The 16,663-nt window shown below is 50.6% G+C and overlaps 2 protein-coding genes across 14 annotated transcripts in view; one reads left to right on the plus strand and one right to left on the minus strand.

The window, feature by feature from the left end:
- CFAP92 (cilia and flagella associated protein 92 (putative)) overlaps positions 1-16,663 on the minus strand; it is a 115,629-nt gene that overhangs the window by 96,034 nt on the left and 2,932 nt on the right. The gene's annotated exons all lie outside the window — the stretch shown is intronic.
- Positions 1-16,663, plus strand: part of EFCC1 (EF-hand and coiled-coil domain containing 1) — a 40,059-nt gene that overhangs the window by 6,932 nt on the left and 16,464 nt on the right. The window contains exon 4 of one of the 3 annotated variants that reach the window (XM_055381514.2): positions 4,769-4,968. The exons of the other annotated variants lie outside the window; for them this stretch is intronic. Coding sequence (XP_055237489.2) covers positions 4,769-4,915 — 147 coding nt within the window. The 3' untranslated portion in view covers positions 4,916-4,968. Of the gene's footprint in view, positions 1-4,768; positions 4,969-16,663 lie in introns of those variants that run through there. 3 annotated transcript variants of the gene reach the window in all.

Consider the following 16,663-nt stretch of genomic DNA (forward strand, 5'->3'; position numbering starts at 1 on the left):
CCCCAAGACCAATAGGTGGAATATTTTTCATCTTTGTTCATGGATAAGACAGCCCTTGCTGGCCCCTGGCCTCATGCAGGGAGTCTCCTTCTGTAACTCACTATGCAAGGTCTCCTGTCCCTAATCCCTCCGTGGGCTTTTCAGCTCCATCTCCTGCTTTCCACACAAGTTGGAGGTCTCCTCCTCTTGATTTTGACTTTGGCTCTATATTCTTTTAAATAGTTCTATTTTATCCAGCATTTCAACATATTTGTAGATGGAAGAGGGGCTTCCCATAGCACCCCAAACCACCATCTTGACCAGCAGCCTAACAGGATGGACAATAAATATGTAAGCAATTGGAGACATTTATTTAATTCATTCAACAGTACTTTCTAAGCACCTTTTGTGGACCAATCCCCGTGCCACAATCCTTGGAACACAGAAATGGCAGTAGACATGTTAGGGCACATGTGTGCCATGTGCTGAGGGGCCACAAAGGAGCTCCTGCTGCTTTCAGAGTTGTAGGAGTTGCAGGTGAAATAGAAGCCCCCCAGGTGTCAAAAGGCATCTTCAGGCCTCCTAGAGCTGGGGAAGACTCAGGTACTCCCTGGCCCAGCCCCTGCCTGCTGAGGTGCACAGTCCTCCTAAGAGGCTCCTGGTCCCCTCGCAGCCACATCAGCCTCTGATCCTGCTTTCCCACAGCTGGTCTCCACTCACACGACCTTGTCTGAGATGAGAAACTCAGCTCCTTATTCTTCAAATCCCACAAAATAGTCCATCCCCACACACATTTTTATGCATAGTAGACATTACTGATTATTGGCGGGGTGGAGGGCGGGGCAGGAATTTGTTACAGTAATGCAAACAGCTTCATATGGAAAATTTGACATCACCATTCATAAAATGTCATTCAATCCCTGCCCAACCAAGGTGTTTCAGTGGCACTTCTCCCAACTTAGTTCCAACCACTCTCCACCTTTCTTCTCTCCTCTGTTTTCTCTCTCTTTTCTTCCTTTCTATCATCCAGGTCTCCTGGGTGAATGCCAGAAAGCCTAATGCAAACTGACCTAGGTGAAAAGGAAGTTAGTTCTTAGAACTGAAAAGTGTAGGCATGTCCAGCTTCAGACATGGCTGGATTCAGGTACTCACATAGTGTTACCACGATATACTGAAGTTCTGCTTTACTCTCTGGCAAATTCTCTCCCCCAGTAGCCCTTGGGGTGCCAGGCTAATATCCCCAAAGCTCAGTCCAGTAGAAAGACCATCTGTCATCTGAACCATCCCACTGAAGTCCTGGAACTGGGCCTCATTCAGCCAACTTGGAAACATGTTCATCCCTGAATTCATCACAGGGGCCAGGACAATTTGATGCTCTGACTGGCCAAACCTTAGTCACATACCCACCACTGGAGTGAGAGCAAGGCCCATTGAACTCTGGAAATGAGATCCTCCCAAGAGAATCAAGGGGCACTGTACCCCAGACACATGCAAGGAACACACCCCTTTGCCCCTCTCTGGAGCTCGCAGCCCAATCCTTTTCTTGTCTGGGTAGAATAGCCCACCTGTGGCAGCTCAAGACTGTGAACTCTGAAGCCCCGGGAAGAAACCTGGTTAGACACAGAGCAGGCTTGTCTGGAGGTCAGCTTTTCCTGGATCCTGGGTGCTTTGGGAGTGGTTTTGGGGGGACTCTGTAACCTCGCCAACCTGTGCCCATCCAGGTGATTCAGGGCTCACTGGGGAGGGTGGATAGAAAAAGATTGTTATCCCCAGGTTCTGTCCGTAGCTGGGAGCCCTCCTGAGGGAGCACAAGGGCTTGGCACTTCTGTGGCCTAGCACCCAGCCCAGCCTTGGCACACAGTAAGATCTGTGTGGACACACCAATGGACCAGCGGGCATGGGAGTGGATGCTGTCCTCAAAACTGGAAGAAAGGGCATAACGCCTGGGACTTCGGCACAAGGAGACCCCTAAGTGGTCCAGTGGCCTTGTCCTGCCTTGAGGGGTCCCCATTCAGTCCTCAGTAGAAGGTCTCTGGTGGGTTTGTGACATCTCGTCCTTTTGAAACCGCCCATATCTCAGCCAATTGCCTGGCCTGGCCCCCTACCCTGCTCTGAAGCCAAGGAGCAGCTGAGTCCCCTTGATGGGGCCTTCAGGACACCTGGGCAGGGCAGGCAGCCTAGGGCCAGCACCACTGGGCAGGGGCTGGTGCTCAAAAAGACAGAAAAGACAGAGAGCCAGCTCAACTCAGCTGGAACAGGGAGGAGAGGCCTGGCGGCCTGGCCTCTGGCTTTGTTGTTGGGGGAGGGTGAAAAGGCTGGGATGGAGGAAAGGGGGTGGGAGAGGGAGGGAGGAGGGACAGCAATTGGCTGGCCACCGTGGAGGGGACGCAAAGATGAGGCCATCTGAGGGCTACCTCCTTTCTTCCGCCCCATTGCTGCTGCCTGGCCTGACCTGGCAGCCTTTGGGTGGGCCAAAGTCAGCGGGTCCAGGGTGGGAGGGAGGCGGATGGGTGGGGGCGAGCAGAGGGGGCATGGGGCACCATCTGGAGCTGGGAGGCCTCGGATTCCATCGTCCTTGGAGGTGGGTGTGTGGGTGGCCTTGGTGAGAAAAGAGGCCTTTCCTCCTCCAGGAACAATACTCAGGCTCACAAAGAGGCAGACCCACTCAGGCACCCACTGCATGCCCCAGGCCCTCAGGATGCACACGGGGCTTGGTGGGTGAGGGCCTAGGCTCAGAAGGCCCAGCCCAACCTGGCTTTGATTCCTGGCTCTTCAACATGTGTGGTAGGAGCTAGAGCTGTTCCCTTCACTTCTGTGAGTCTCAGTTTCCTCAGCTGTAAAGTGGGTATGGGATTCTGTCTTGGCATAAACATTGAGTGTGATGGGGGAGGCAGCGTGGTGGTGGAGCTCTGGGAGTGTGACCTGCAGCAAGCCATTCTCACCTCTGTGAGCCTCAGCTCATCTGTAAAATGAGATGAGAATAATAATGAGAATAATACCCACTTCATGGAGTATTTGAAGATTCAACTTGCTGTTGTGTTGAAAGTGCCTATAATAATGAAAGGCTTAATAAATATTGGAACTTATTGGACAGGGTGTGGTGGCTCACGCCTGTAATCCCAACACTTTGGGAGGCCGAAGTGGGTGGATCACCTGAGGTCAGGAGTTCAAGACCAGCCAGGCCAACATGGTGAAACCCCGTCTCTACTAAAAATACAAAAATTAGCCAGGTGTCCTGGCACGTGCCTATATCCCAAGCTACTTGGGAAGCTGAGGCAGGAGAATTGCTTGAACCCAGAAGGTGGAGGTTGTAGTGAGCCAAGATTGTGCCACTGTACTGCAGCCTGGGTGACAGAGCAAGACTCCGTCTCAAAAAAAAAAAAAAAAGAATGAAGCAGGGACACTCATTCTTGTCTATCCAGAAAAGCAAGGCCTGTCCAGGGCAGGATCACAAAGGGGCAGGCCTTGAAAAGCAAGGAGGCAGAGGAGGAGGAGCCGTGGGCTCTCTGTCGAGGTGGCTGATCAGTGGTGTCCCCAGAGAAACCTGCCCTCATTCAAATGCATGCCCCCAGCTGCACTTCTCGGAGGACAGAGCCTGGGCCCACACTTTGGGCTGACAGCTCAGAGATACACCCTCTCTCGAGCCTGAGGCTTTGCACCCCTCCCAGAGAGAGGGGCCTTGACTGCACAAGCTAATATGTGCAATAAATGCATCCTTCAGAGAAGGAAAGAGCCTAGACAGGGATGGTAATCTGCCCAGGCTCACCCAGTAAATCAGGGGCACAGCCAGGCTGGATTCAGTCCACGAGTCTGTAGCTCTTTCTGCTACTTCCCACAGGTGGGTTGGAAATAAGCTTCAGCCTTTTCAGGCCTGAGGCAGCCACAAAGGACATGGGGTGGCCTGAAGTGCCAGACCAGTCACCCTTGGCCATGACCTGTCTCATCTGCTAACCTATGTATGTTGCACGTTTTCTTTGGTGTCTTGATGCTTCTTAGGAAGCTTCAGCTCAACTTGCTTGTGCCTCAGTTTTCTCATCTGGAGAATAGGTTTAGTACCTACCACACAGGGTAAGAATCTAATGAGATAATAGAAAGCATTTAGAATGATGCCTGGCACATAATAAGCCCTCCTTAAATGTCATTGTCAGCTGGCCCTGGGGTGTGCCTGCGTTTGCTACACACTCCTCGGATGAGCTTTCGACCCCTGTGCCTCCAGCACTCTCTATCCACCTGTATCTCTGCTTGTCCCTGCCTGGTTCTACTCGCTCCTGCTCCACATAGCTGGGAACATGGCTGCAGGGACCCCAGATTCATGACTTTCCAAATTCTGTGACCCAACATTCTGCTTCCCAGCACCTGTAGATAAAGTCCTAGGAAAGAACGTGGATTGGCCCAGCCTGGGTCACAGCCCCACCTCCAGGCCGAGACCAGGACCAGGCTACTAGGATAGTCCTGTTGGCCTGGACCAGGGCACACACTCAACCCTGAAGTGGGCTAAGAGTTGGGTGGCCATAGAAGTGGGACAACTCCCAAAACGAAGGTTGGTGCTGTTACCAGGAGACAGAAAAGGATGCAGGTTAGACAGAAAACAATCAATGTCCACCTCATGAACTTCCCCTTAGAAGTGAAAATTCAAGAAACATAAAGGCTACAGCTCAGCACCAGGCACAGAGAAGGTGGAAGAGCGGGCATTGGGCCTCCAAGCCAGGCGTTGGGCATTTTTTATGTAGTGTAGCAGTTTTCCAGAAAGTCAAAGGGCCTGGCACATGGATGGTTTTCCTTATTTAAGGTGGTCTCATCCAAAGAGAGAATCTCTTCTCACATAAGGATATGCTATTTACCCACAAGGAGACATTGGAAGAAGAGGCCAGTTCCTGGGTGGAGGCCTGGCTTGTCCTGTAGCTCCAGACGTGCCAGTGTCAGGACTTTCACATGACCTGGCCTAAGTCAGGGGTAGTATACATGGTTCTGCAGACCCAAGCCGGGTGAGCGCTGGAGGACACAAGGGGGTGGGCATCATGATCGCCAGATTGTTTTGACGGTACAGCCTAGGATATAGACAGTCAAAGTGGTCTTGTGTAGAAAAAAATGACAAAAAATAAAAGTATGCTTCCTTTGGATGGAGAGGGTTCTATATTATATTGGATTTTTTAGTTGCTAATGACTAAAACCACTCTCACTGCCTTAGGCCAAAAGAAAAGTAGGAACGGCACTTATTTTTCAACTAAAAATCTCAAGCGTATATAGCTTCAGGCATGGCTAGATCCAGGAGCTCAAGTCATGCTACCTGGAATCTCTTTCTTTCTATCCTTTATCTTGTCTTTCTCCTAGTTGGCTCTGATTTCAGACATTCTTCCCATAAGGTAGCAAGACAGCTACCATCATCATCAGGATTAGCTCCTATCCTCCCAATCACCCCCAACAGAAACACTTTCTCTTTCCCAGTAGTTCCAACATAGGCCACGCCCATCCTGGAACCAGTCACTGGTACCAGGGAAATGGAGCATGCTGACTGGCCAGCCTAGGGTCATGTGAGTACTCTGGACCAATCACTGCCACTCTGATTAGCTAGACCTGGCTAAAACATTCCCGCCATTGGCCCTGCCCGACACATGGGCCAAGAGAAATGGAGGAGTCGGTTTTCCAAAGAACAGTAGTCACGGGGCTGGATGGGGGGCTACTTGTGGGCAATGACGGCACCCAGTCCCCCTGAGCCGGGCAGAGGACCTGGCCAAGGAAGGGCGGTGGCTTCTTTGTGACTAGGCAGGGGCAGGAGCGACTGTCAGAATGTGCTCTGAGTTGGGGGTGGGGGCTTTTCCGGAGAGGACCGAGGTGACTGGAGAAGCCTGGAGCCACCCAAAGTCAGAGACCCAGGAAGGGGCGGACAGAGTCTTCAGGCTCTTCATTTTGCCTCTTCATGATTTTCTGTCAGAAATAACCATTGGCTTTTCTTCATTCAACCAAGTTCTGTCAAGTGCCTAGAGAGGGCCCATGCTGTCCTGGGCATGAGGGAGGCAACTGGGAAGAGGCAGAGACCCTGTCCTCGTGGACCGACTCTCAGTGCGTTACGCTGTTGACCACCAGTAACTAAGCGGGTGGACGAGGGGAGGGTCAGGGAGTGTGAGTCAGCTCGGGCTGCTGTGACAAGCCCCACAGACCAGGAGCTTCAACAACAGGCATTTGTCTCCCACAGCTCTGGAGGCTGACCAGAGTGTGGCGTTGCAGCGTTGGCTTCTCCTGCGGCCTCTCTCCTGGGCTGGCAGACAGGGCCGCCTTCTCCCTGTATCCTCGCGTGGTCTTCCTTCTGTGTGTATTTCTGTCCTAATCCCCTCTTCTTAGAAGGACACCAGTCAGACTGGATTAGGGCCCACCCTAAAGACCTCATTTTAACTTGATTACCTCATTAAAGGTCCCATCGCCAAATAAGATCACATTATGAGGAACTCTGGGGGTCTGGACATCAATATATGAATTGGGGAGACACAACCAGCCCATCACAGGAGACTTCTCTGAGATGTGACCCTGGAATTGAGGCCTGAGTGGCAAGGTGGGGCCATGACTTGTGTGATCCAGGGCGGAGGTGACCCCCATAGCAAAATCACAGGGCTGGGCACAAGCTTGGCTTGTCTGCACTGCCTGCACGGGGACGAGCAGGTTGAAGCCAGCCTGGATGTGGAGGGGCCGGTGAGGAGGGGCCAGTGAGGAGGAGCAGGTGAAGAGCCCTCCTCACCTGTACACACGGAGTCCTGCTAAGTCTCAGCTCCAAGTGGCTCAGACCCACCTGCTACTCTCCAGTTGCACCCACCACCCAGCCCAGCCCCAGCACCACTCCTGGACAGCTGTCCCAGCCTCCTGACTGGTGTCCCAGCTCCATCAGAACCACGGACCACACAGCATCAGGTTAATCTTTTCAACACCCAGATCCCACCTCGGGCTTGCCCACTCACAACTCTCCTGTGACCTCCTCTGGTGACCATCATGACCGTGAGTGACCAGGCCCTTTCCCATCCTCTGCTGCAGCCACACTGACCCTCCAGGGCTCCCCTTCTCAGGCCCTTTGGGCATACGGCTCCCTCCACCATCCCCAAGCCTACTCCTGACCAATCCACATTCACCCTTCAGGTCTTGCCAGACCCCAACTCTTTAGGGAGGCCCCACCTCCATCTACAGCCTCTTCCTAACGTCTTTCACGGCCCCTGGACTTTTCTGTCCTTCGTGTATTTTTGTGATGACTTCATTGAGGTCTGCTCCTTTGGTGGGGAGGTTGCGGGGTAAGCTCTGTGAGGTCAGGGGCCATGCCATTGCTAAGGACAGTGGCTGGCTCAATACTTCATCCTTTGGTGAATTAAAGAACCAAGTCAGCAGCTTGGGCTGGCAGGGCCTTAGAAGTCACCCAGCCCAGCCTGACACCCTGCACGGCGCCCCCGAGAGCTGAGTGTCCATGTCTGCTCGCACACTCCTGTTGCACCCGTCCCACCGCCATCCCCTGCTCAGTAAAGTTGGGGGGGTTCCCGAATTCAGGTAGGGACCAGAGAGGAGTCACAGAGGACCCCTGAGGACTGTCGCCCGCACCCCTTGTGATTTATTTTCCGCCCTTCCTCTGCTGCATCCCGCCCCCCCTACCCCAAGCTGTTCTTCCTGCTGTTGTTCTCTTGTTTTCACATGTTGCTCTCTGTTTCCTGTAAGGCTGCTTCACTCAGGAAACGCCATGCAGCAAAGGAAGCCGCTGTGTGCGAACCTCCAGGACCTCCCAGAGTAGGTGCTGCAGCGTGGCCGTGGCCTGATGGCCCAAAGTAGCCTGGCTGGGTTCTGGGGGACCTGTCAGCTCTGCAGCTTCCTGAGACTTGCTGAGTCACTGAGTGGCTCAGAGCATAGGAAGCAGAGAGAAAAAGACAGCAGTGACATTTTTCATCTATTCCAGAATAACCTGAGCCCAGGCGGTGTAATGGGCTTTTGATGCATCCCCCTGGCTTTGATGTGATGCCTTGACCGCTCCCTTGGTTACAGCAAGTTAACCGGTCAAACACTAAGCTACAGTTGCTGTACAGGTATTTTGCATATGGATTAAAGTCTGTCATCAGTTGACTTTAGGTAAGGGACATTATCCTGGCTGGTCTGGGTGGGCTTCAAGAGCCAAACAGGCTTCTGTGTGAAAGAGAATTTCCACCTGTGGACAGAAGGGTGTGGAATCCATCTACAGCCAGGCCTACAAGCTGTAACTCTTTCTGAAGGACTTTATGACAAGGAAGTGGGCTGTGTGATTGTGGGGGCTGGCTAAGCAAGCCTGAAGTCCACAAAAGGGAAGCTGGCAGGCAGGTGGAGCTCATGGGCACACCCGTGTCTAGAGCCTCTGGGGAAGCCCATAAGCCGTGCCCGTGAGCTCCACCTGCCTGCCAGCTTCCCTTCTGTGGATTCCAGACTCACTTAGCCAGCCCCCGTGATCACACAGGCCACCTGCTTGTCATAAAGCCCTGGAGACAGAGCTACAGCTGCAGGCATGGCTGTAGATGGATTCCACACACTGGCCCCACTTCTCTGGTCAAACCCTGACTCGTACAGGGCCTGAGGCAGGAGGGGGCGGCATTGATTAAGGAACAAAAGCTAACATTTTTGAGCACTCACTGGGTGTGAGGCACTGCACTAAGGACTTTATCTGTACAACCTTATTGCACTCCCAAGCATTGCTGTGAGTGGTTTATCAGTGATGATGCTTTATGCTGCAAGAACATAAAACCCAACTCAGAATGGCTTAAACCACAAGGACATTTATTATCTCATGTGAGAAGTCCAGGGGAGAGCAGTTCCTTGGCAGTTCAGTAAAGTTTTCAAGGACCTGATTCATCTTCCACTCTGTTTTCCTCAGCTTGTCATTTTGGCCTGTCAGCAAGGGCCCCTCGTGGTTGCAAGAGAGCTGCCATGGCCTCAGGCATCACTGCCATATCCACGGGTCCTCCTGGCAGACTTCCCCTCACCTCTCTTTGGCCAGAATTGCATCACATGCCTGCTTCTAAACCAATCTGAAGGAAGCTTCATGATTGAGGCTTCGTGAAGGCGGCTTCATGATTGGCTTAGGCCAGTCAAGTCTCTCTGGGAGCACAAGGCCACAGTCGGGGTTGAGCTGACAGCAGATGGGGTGTGGTTGTTTGGATGGCTGAATTTGGTTTCTATCACAACCATAGCCGATCACCACACTCTTAGTGACTTGAAACAACACCCACCTGTGACCTCATAATTCCGTAGGCCGGAAGTCCAGGCGGGCGTGGTGGGCTTCTCTGCATAAGCTCTCACAAGGCCGAAAGCAAGGCACCCTTGGCCGGGTCTGGACCCCCTGGGAAAGCCCATTCCAGTGTTGGCAGAATCCAGCTCCTTTTGGCCGTGGGACCGAGGCCCTATTTCCTTGCCAGCTGTCAGCTGGGGTTGCTCTCTGCATTCCTTCACCCACATTGCTTTCATCTTCCAGCCAGCAACGACCTGCCCCATGTCCTTCTCACACTTCACATCTCTCTCACAGCCTCCTCTACGCCAGCCCAGAAAGCTATCTGCATTTCAAGGGACTTGTGTGATTAGACAGGGATAATCCCCTGTCTTCTGGTCAGCTGTGCCATAGCACGTCATGCCATCTCTGAGTGACAGGCTCACTTCACTCACAGGCTTTGAGAATTACGGTGTGGAACTTGGGGGCCCATTCCTAGACATTCTGCCCACCCCCGTGAGGCAGACATTTCACTGGAAAGAAAGTTAACCTCAGAGAGGTGAAGTGAGTTCCTCAAGGCCAGCCAGGGAGTTATGGCTGCAAACAACAGAAATCAATGCTGCTCATTGAAGCAAGAAAATAACAGCCCTCCCTCCTGGCTACCATATAGTATGCAGTCCTGGGATACAAGAGGGTCCCTGTGCCCCTCAGGGTGGTCTTTTTATCCCCAGCCAGATGCTTGGTTTCAATTATTCTATAACCTAATAGGATTAGTTCTCTTAGGAAATCCAGAGGTGCTGGCTGGCCTTGGGAGTAAAGATGAGACCTCAGTTCTCCAGGCTCATTATACATGTTTGCCTTGGACTAAATTGTCTCCATAGGGAGCAGAAGTCATCAGTTAAATCCGGGGTTAGCAAACTACAGCCTGTGGGCCAGTACAGCTCCACCCTTATTTTTATACAATCCACAAACTAAGAATAGTTTTTACATTTTTAAATGGCTAGGAAAAAACTAAAAAAGGGATATTTCATGACATATGAAAATTTCATAAAATTCAAATTTTAGTGTCGATGAATAAAGTTTTATTGGAACACAGCCATGTCCACTTGTTTACATATTTTCTGGGACTGCTCCTGTGCAGAGTGGAGTAGCTCTGACAACAACCTCATGGGCTTCAAAGCCTGAAGTATTTACTCTCTGGCCCTTTACGGCATAAGTATGCCAGCCCTGAGTCAAATGACAATGTGCTGGTCATTGGTGACCAGCAATTCCAACCTTGGGATTCCTCATGTATTCTGAGCAGGGGACTGGGCAGGGGCAGGGATGGACTCTCTCACCTCTTGTTCCCACACGCCTTCCTGCCCTTCAGGCAGTCCCTCCCCGGTGATTTCTCTGTATCTTGTTGTTGGGATGTGTTCTTGCGAAGTGAGTCTTTCGGGTCTGTTTGCACCCCATTGGCGGCGTTGTGGCACATGTCTCACTGTGCCTCTGACTCCCCACTCGGTGCTGGAGTTCCCACCCCAAATGTTGTTCTGTGAGTGCATCTTCTGGCTGCTTTTCCCCTCTGCAAACTCCTCCATCCACTCCCAGGGGTGGACGCTAGGCTGCCTCCAACTGCCTGCCACTCCAGATGACACCAAGTGCGTGTCCTCCCCCACACCACCGTGCAGCAGCCTGCTGTGAGAACTGTCCCAGGAGAGGGGTTGCTGGGTCTTGTGGAGACACATACATGATTTGACCAAGTGATGCCAGCTGGCCCCAGTGTGTTCTTTGATGTAATCAGGTTCACCAAATTCTTTTGGCTTTATGATTTTTGCCTTTGAATTCTTGAGTGGTCCTCCGTTCCTAGGTCACAAGGGTATTCTGCTGCATATTCTTTTGTTTTAATTGTATCTTTTAGGTGTTCAGTCCACCTGGAGTCTACCCTTTTGGGTGATGAAGACAGGGACCCAGCTTTAAGTCTGTCCTGGGCAGGTTTAGGTTTAGCGAGGGCTGGCTACCTTCACTCACATGGGATTTAGAAGCCCAGTCAGTCCGCTTATCAGTGTTTGTCTTAGTGGTTTGCTCATCAGTCCAATAATTCCTTTGAGGATGTGAGACCGCAGCAGGACCCTCACTTGTATATATTTTGTGTTTATATAAACAGTCACATTCTAGATTCATATAACTGTAGTACAAACAAGTGAGAACTACAGTTCTGGGAAAAATGACTGTAAACTATTTAACTTTTACTATAAGTTGTAGATCAGCACTGTCCAACTGGACTTTATGAGATGATGGAAACGCTTTCTGGCTGCACTGGTAGCTGTGAGCCACAGGTAGCTACTGAGCACTTGATGTAGCTAGTGTAACTGAGGAACTGAATTCTTAGTTTTATTTAACTTTGATTAAATTTACTTTTTTTTTTTTTTTTGAGACTGAGTTTCGCTCTTGTTGCCCAGGCTGGAGTGCAACGGTATGATCTCAGCTCACTGCAACCTCCACCTCCCAGATTCAAGCAATTCTCCTGCCTCAGCCTCCCAAGTAGCTGGGACTATAGGTACCCACCACCACGCCCGGCTAATTTTTGTACTTTTAGTAGAGACAGGTTTTCACCATGTTGGCCAGGCTGGTCTCGAACTCCTAACCTCAGGTGATCCACCTACCTCAGCCTCCCAAAGTGCTGGGATTACAGGTGTGAGCCATCGCAACCAGCCTGATTAAATTTAAATAGCTACATGTGACTGTGGTTACCATATTGGACGATGCAGGCCAGATTAAAACACTAGGACACCACTGCAGAAATTTATGCATTTATTTGAGGTTTTAGGGGGTAAAATGAGAAACGGAAAAGGAAAGATGAACAAGCAGGAAGCTGTAAACAGAGTGTGGGAGTTAATATTTGTTAAGTGCCTACTCTGTGCCAGGCACATACATCCCTAATTAAGCCCTGACTTGCACCCTATGAGCTTGGGTGACTTACTCCCATTTAAAAGATTGGGAAGTCTGGACAGAGTGGCCCACGCCTGTAATCCCAGCATTTTGGGAGGCCGAGATGGGTGAATCACTTGAGCCCAGGAGTTCAAGATCAACCTGGGCAACATAGTGAGACTCCATCTCTACAAAAAATACAAAAATTGGCTGAGCATGGTGGCCTGCACCTGTGGTCCCAGCTACTGAGGAGGCTGAGGTGGGAGGATCACTTGAGCCTGGGAGGTTGAGGCTGCAGTGAGCTGAGATCACGCCACTGCATTCCAGCCTGGGCAACAGAGTAACACCCTGTCTCAATAAATAAATAATAAAATGATGGTGAAGTTGAGTCTCAAAGAGGTGAAAGACTTGGTAAGGCACGCTTATTGGAGTGGCTGGCCCAGGATTAAACAGACACAGGCCAGATACCCTTCTCAAAAGGCTCTGTGAGCCCAGAGGCTCCAGGGGAGGGAGCCAGGAAGGTTACAGGCTGGCTGGGCACTTGCAGACGGGAACCCTGGACACCACCCTTCTGAAGGCTGGGGCATGGGCCAGTGTGCTGACCTGGCAGCCTCCAAGTCCAAACCCACAGGGGTGGGCACCTCGTAGTCCCAGGGTGAGGCTGCCGTGGCCAGTGGGATGTAAGGCCTCATGAGAGCTGGGAGGGGTCTGGAACAGGGCATCTCCTTGGGAGCAGTATCTCCCCTGGGACTTTCTGGAAATTTGTGGGGAGGAGGGTTTGCCTCAACGACTGGAAGGGTGGTGCTCCTGACACATGAGGGGCCCTGCCAGGGAAACAAGCCTCTGGGCAGATCCTGTATGACCAAGCATCACCCCAAACCCCACATGAGCTCCATGTGTCCTGCTGGACATTCATGCTGCACAAACCTCACTTTCGTCATGATGATCTGAGACTGGAGCCCACCTCTGTCTTATATATAAACACAGGGTTTTCCACAAGGTTTTAATATACAAAGGGTTTTCCAAGAATCTGATGCTGTGTGAGTTGAGGGTAGGTCACACTTTGTTTTGTTTGGCATTTTCCAAGAGTTGCTCATCATTTCAGAGGCACATCAAAGACAGTGACAACACTCACGGTGCTTAAGCTGCTGGCAGGGAATGCCTGGCCTGTAGTCCCAGCTACTGGGGAGGCTCAGGCAGGAGAATCGCTTGAACCCGGGAGGCGGAGGTTGTGGTGAGACTAGATCGTGCCATTGCACTCCAGCCTGGGCAACAAGATCGAAACTCCGTCTCAAAAAACAAACAAACAAACAAACAAAAAACACTGGCAGTCCTTATGCTTGTACTCCTGTGAGTCTGCGCAGGTATCTGTCTATTTATCAATCCATCTATCAATCTGGATATTTTAAAATGCCAAATATAGGGAAAGATTATCAACAACATTCAGTTGAATGTTACCTTGCCCCTCTTAAATTCAAATGTATCCATCACAGACAGATTTAAGTATCTGAAAATTTCATTGTTTGTGAGTATTTACATATTGAAATGTATATCATAAAGCTCCTTTCCTTTTCTTTCTCTTTTAAATTACCATTAGGGCATCACATTAATTTTTTTTTGAAGTACATCTGAAAATAGGGCATATTATGTATTCAGCTCATTTTGGAATAGCACAGGGCCATTGTAGAAAGAGGGCGTCAGTGTGTTAGGGTCGGGGTCCTCTGCTGTGAGGGGCAGAGGTGGCTGGGGCAGGCACAGAGCTCTGCTCTCACAGCACCCAGAACTCACCGTGTGCTGGTGTCTAAGCATTTGCCAAGCTTCAGATCTCTTAGGATAAATGTCATTTTTTTGTCATATCTATATAGAACCTGTATTATTTAATTAATATTTTTCCTTAAATTGGCTCACTTGTTTACTTAGATAATTTTAAAAGGAAGTTATATCACTGTCATAAATGTAAAACTAAGATTGTTTGATGTGCTCATTAACTTTTTTAGTACACATTAAAATAAATGCTTAGCTGTTTACAACACGTGCACATACTCCTAGCCATTCATCTGAGTGCCGCCTAAAATTCCCTCAAATATTACCAGGGGCAGGAGCTCCACAAAGTTTAGAAGGACCATGTCATTTCATTTCATCCTCATAGGACCCCCAGGCCCAGCTAGCAGAGAGTCCCCAGCAGTGTTGACTGATTAATCAATGAGGAAAATGAAATAGAGGCTCAGAGACAGGGAGGGAGTTGTGCAGGTCACACAGCAAAGCCACAGTCCTGAGGGTGGAACCCAGGTTTGCGGCTCCTCAGATCCACCTCTTTGCATCACAGAACTGAAGGAGGGGTCTGTTACATGAAGATCTGGAGCCAGGAGCCAGGAGTGGCCAGGACAGCGGAAGGGAGGAAGAGCAACATCTGGCCCTTGTCAGATTGTATAAGCCCCTGGGCTGGCGGCCAGATGTGGCCATCAGCCTCCAGCAGGAGGAAGACATCAGAGGCCCCCCCGGCCTCCGGGTGCTGTGCAGATGTGGCCAGCTGGAGGGAACACCCAACCGCACACAAGGACTCTGGGGTCTGCCAGGAAGTGAGGGTGTGAGGGGAGGGTGGGTGGCTACTGGGGCCTGCCTTTCCCCAGAACTGCCTGGAGCCCTGACAGAGGTGCTTCAGTAATGCCTGTTGAGTGACAAGTGTCTCTGCAGCTCACAGAAGGCCCCCAGACCATTTCCCCCATGGCTCCCGAAAGACAGTGGCCCAGAAGTGCGGCAGGCAGGGGTGAATGTGGGAGTCGCAGGCCGGAAAGCACAGGGCAGGGAGGTTGGGCCTTTGCCATACTTTTCCAGCACCGGTTCCCAAGCTGTGGTTTGGAGCTGAGAAGTCTCCAACTTCTCCTCACAGTTGCTAGCCTCTCTTGAATGGACAGAGAACAGCCTCGGGTTCAGAGGCAGACAGAAAACAAGATCTAGCTAGAACTGACTAACTGTGTTTCATTGTTGCTTTATGTATTTTTAGGGTGTTAAAAGGAAAACTTTAGACATATTAAATTTAACAGAGTTTATCTGAGTAAAGAACAAGTCATGAATTGGGCAGCTGTCAGGGCCAGCAGAGGTTTGGGGAGCTCAGCCTGCTATTTGTTACAAATATATGCTTCTAAATTAGAGTTTGATTTCTTCACATACTAAGTTCGGCTTCAGATCATCACTCAAAGTACAGAGACAGCCTCAGGCTAATGGCCTCTTGCTTCTTTTTTTTTTTTTTTTGAGACAGAGTCTTGAGTCTTGCTCAGTCACCCAGGCTAGAGTGCAGGCTGGAGTGCAGTGGTGCGATCTTGGCTCACTGCAAGCTCTGCCTCCTGGGTTCATGCCATTCTCCTGCCTCAGCCTCCCGAGTAGCTGGGACTACAGGCGCCCGCCACCATGCCTGGCTAATTTTGTTTTTGTATTTTTAGTAGAGATGGAGTTTCACCATGTTAGCCAGGATGGTCTCGATCTCCTGACCTCATGATCCACCCGCCTTGGCCTCCCAAAGTGCTGGGATTACAGGCATGAGCCACCGCGCCCGGCCACCTCTTGATTCTTAAATTTAACAATGGTTACTATTTATGGCAAGAGATGCTGGGTTTTCATTATTGGTTATAATATTTACTACTACATAAAATATGTATTAGTAAATAAAAGGACAAATGACCAAAAATGTCTGCAGCTTAGGAATCTGCATTATCCTATCACGTAGGGTCCACCCCTCTCTGAGGTGCACAGAGGGCTTAGCCCCATTCCACAGGACAAAGCTGATAGGAACTGGGAATGGTAGGACTCAACCCATGTCTTGTGGCTCCAGATCTAGTGCTCTTCCTTCTCTGTCCTTTCTGGAACAATCCAAGAGCAGGTGAATAGGTGATAGGAGTAAACTGGATGCTTACCCAGGCTCTGGTCTTGTCCCTGGCCTGGCCTTTCCTTGCACTTCCACCCCTAAATCCCATTCATTCATTTGACAAACCTTCATTGGGCCACTCAGTCCCTGTGCTAACTGTCCTCAAGGAAATCCCAGTCTGGTGAGAGAGAAACACCATAACACACCACACGAGGGCTCTAGGAGCCAGGAGAGGTGTCTTATTCATATTTATTTGTTCTGCTGTAACAGAATACCACAGACTGGGTAATTTATAAAGAAAAGAAATTTGGGGCTGGGTCCAGTGGCTCACACCTGTAATCCCAGCACCTTTGGAAAGCCGAGTCAGGCAGATCACTTGAGGCCAGGAGTTCAAGACCCGCCTGGCCAACATGGTAAAACCCTTTCTCTACTAAAAATACAAAATTAGCCAGGCATGGTTGCACACACCTGTAGTCCCAGCTACTCGGGAGGCTGAGGCAGGAGAATCACTTGAACCTGAGAGGCAGAGGTTGCAGTGAGCCGAGATTGCACCACTGCACTCCAGCCTGGGTGACAGAGCAAGACTCCATCGCAAAAAAAAAACAAAAAGAAAAACAGAAATTTAGCTAAGGGTTCTGGAGGCTGGGAAGTAAAGGGCATGTCACATCTGGCCATAGGCTTCTTGGTGCACCGTTCCAGGGAAGAAGGTGGAAGAGCTA

The sequence above is a fragment of the Gorilla gorilla genome, chromosome 2 (assembly GCF_029281585.2).
Source record: "Gorilla gorilla gorilla isolate KB3781 chromosome 2, NHGRI_mGorGor1-v2.1_pri, whole genome shotgun sequence".
Lineage (NCBI taxonomy): Eukaryota > Metazoa > Chordata > Mammalia > Primates > Hominidae > Gorilla > Gorilla gorilla.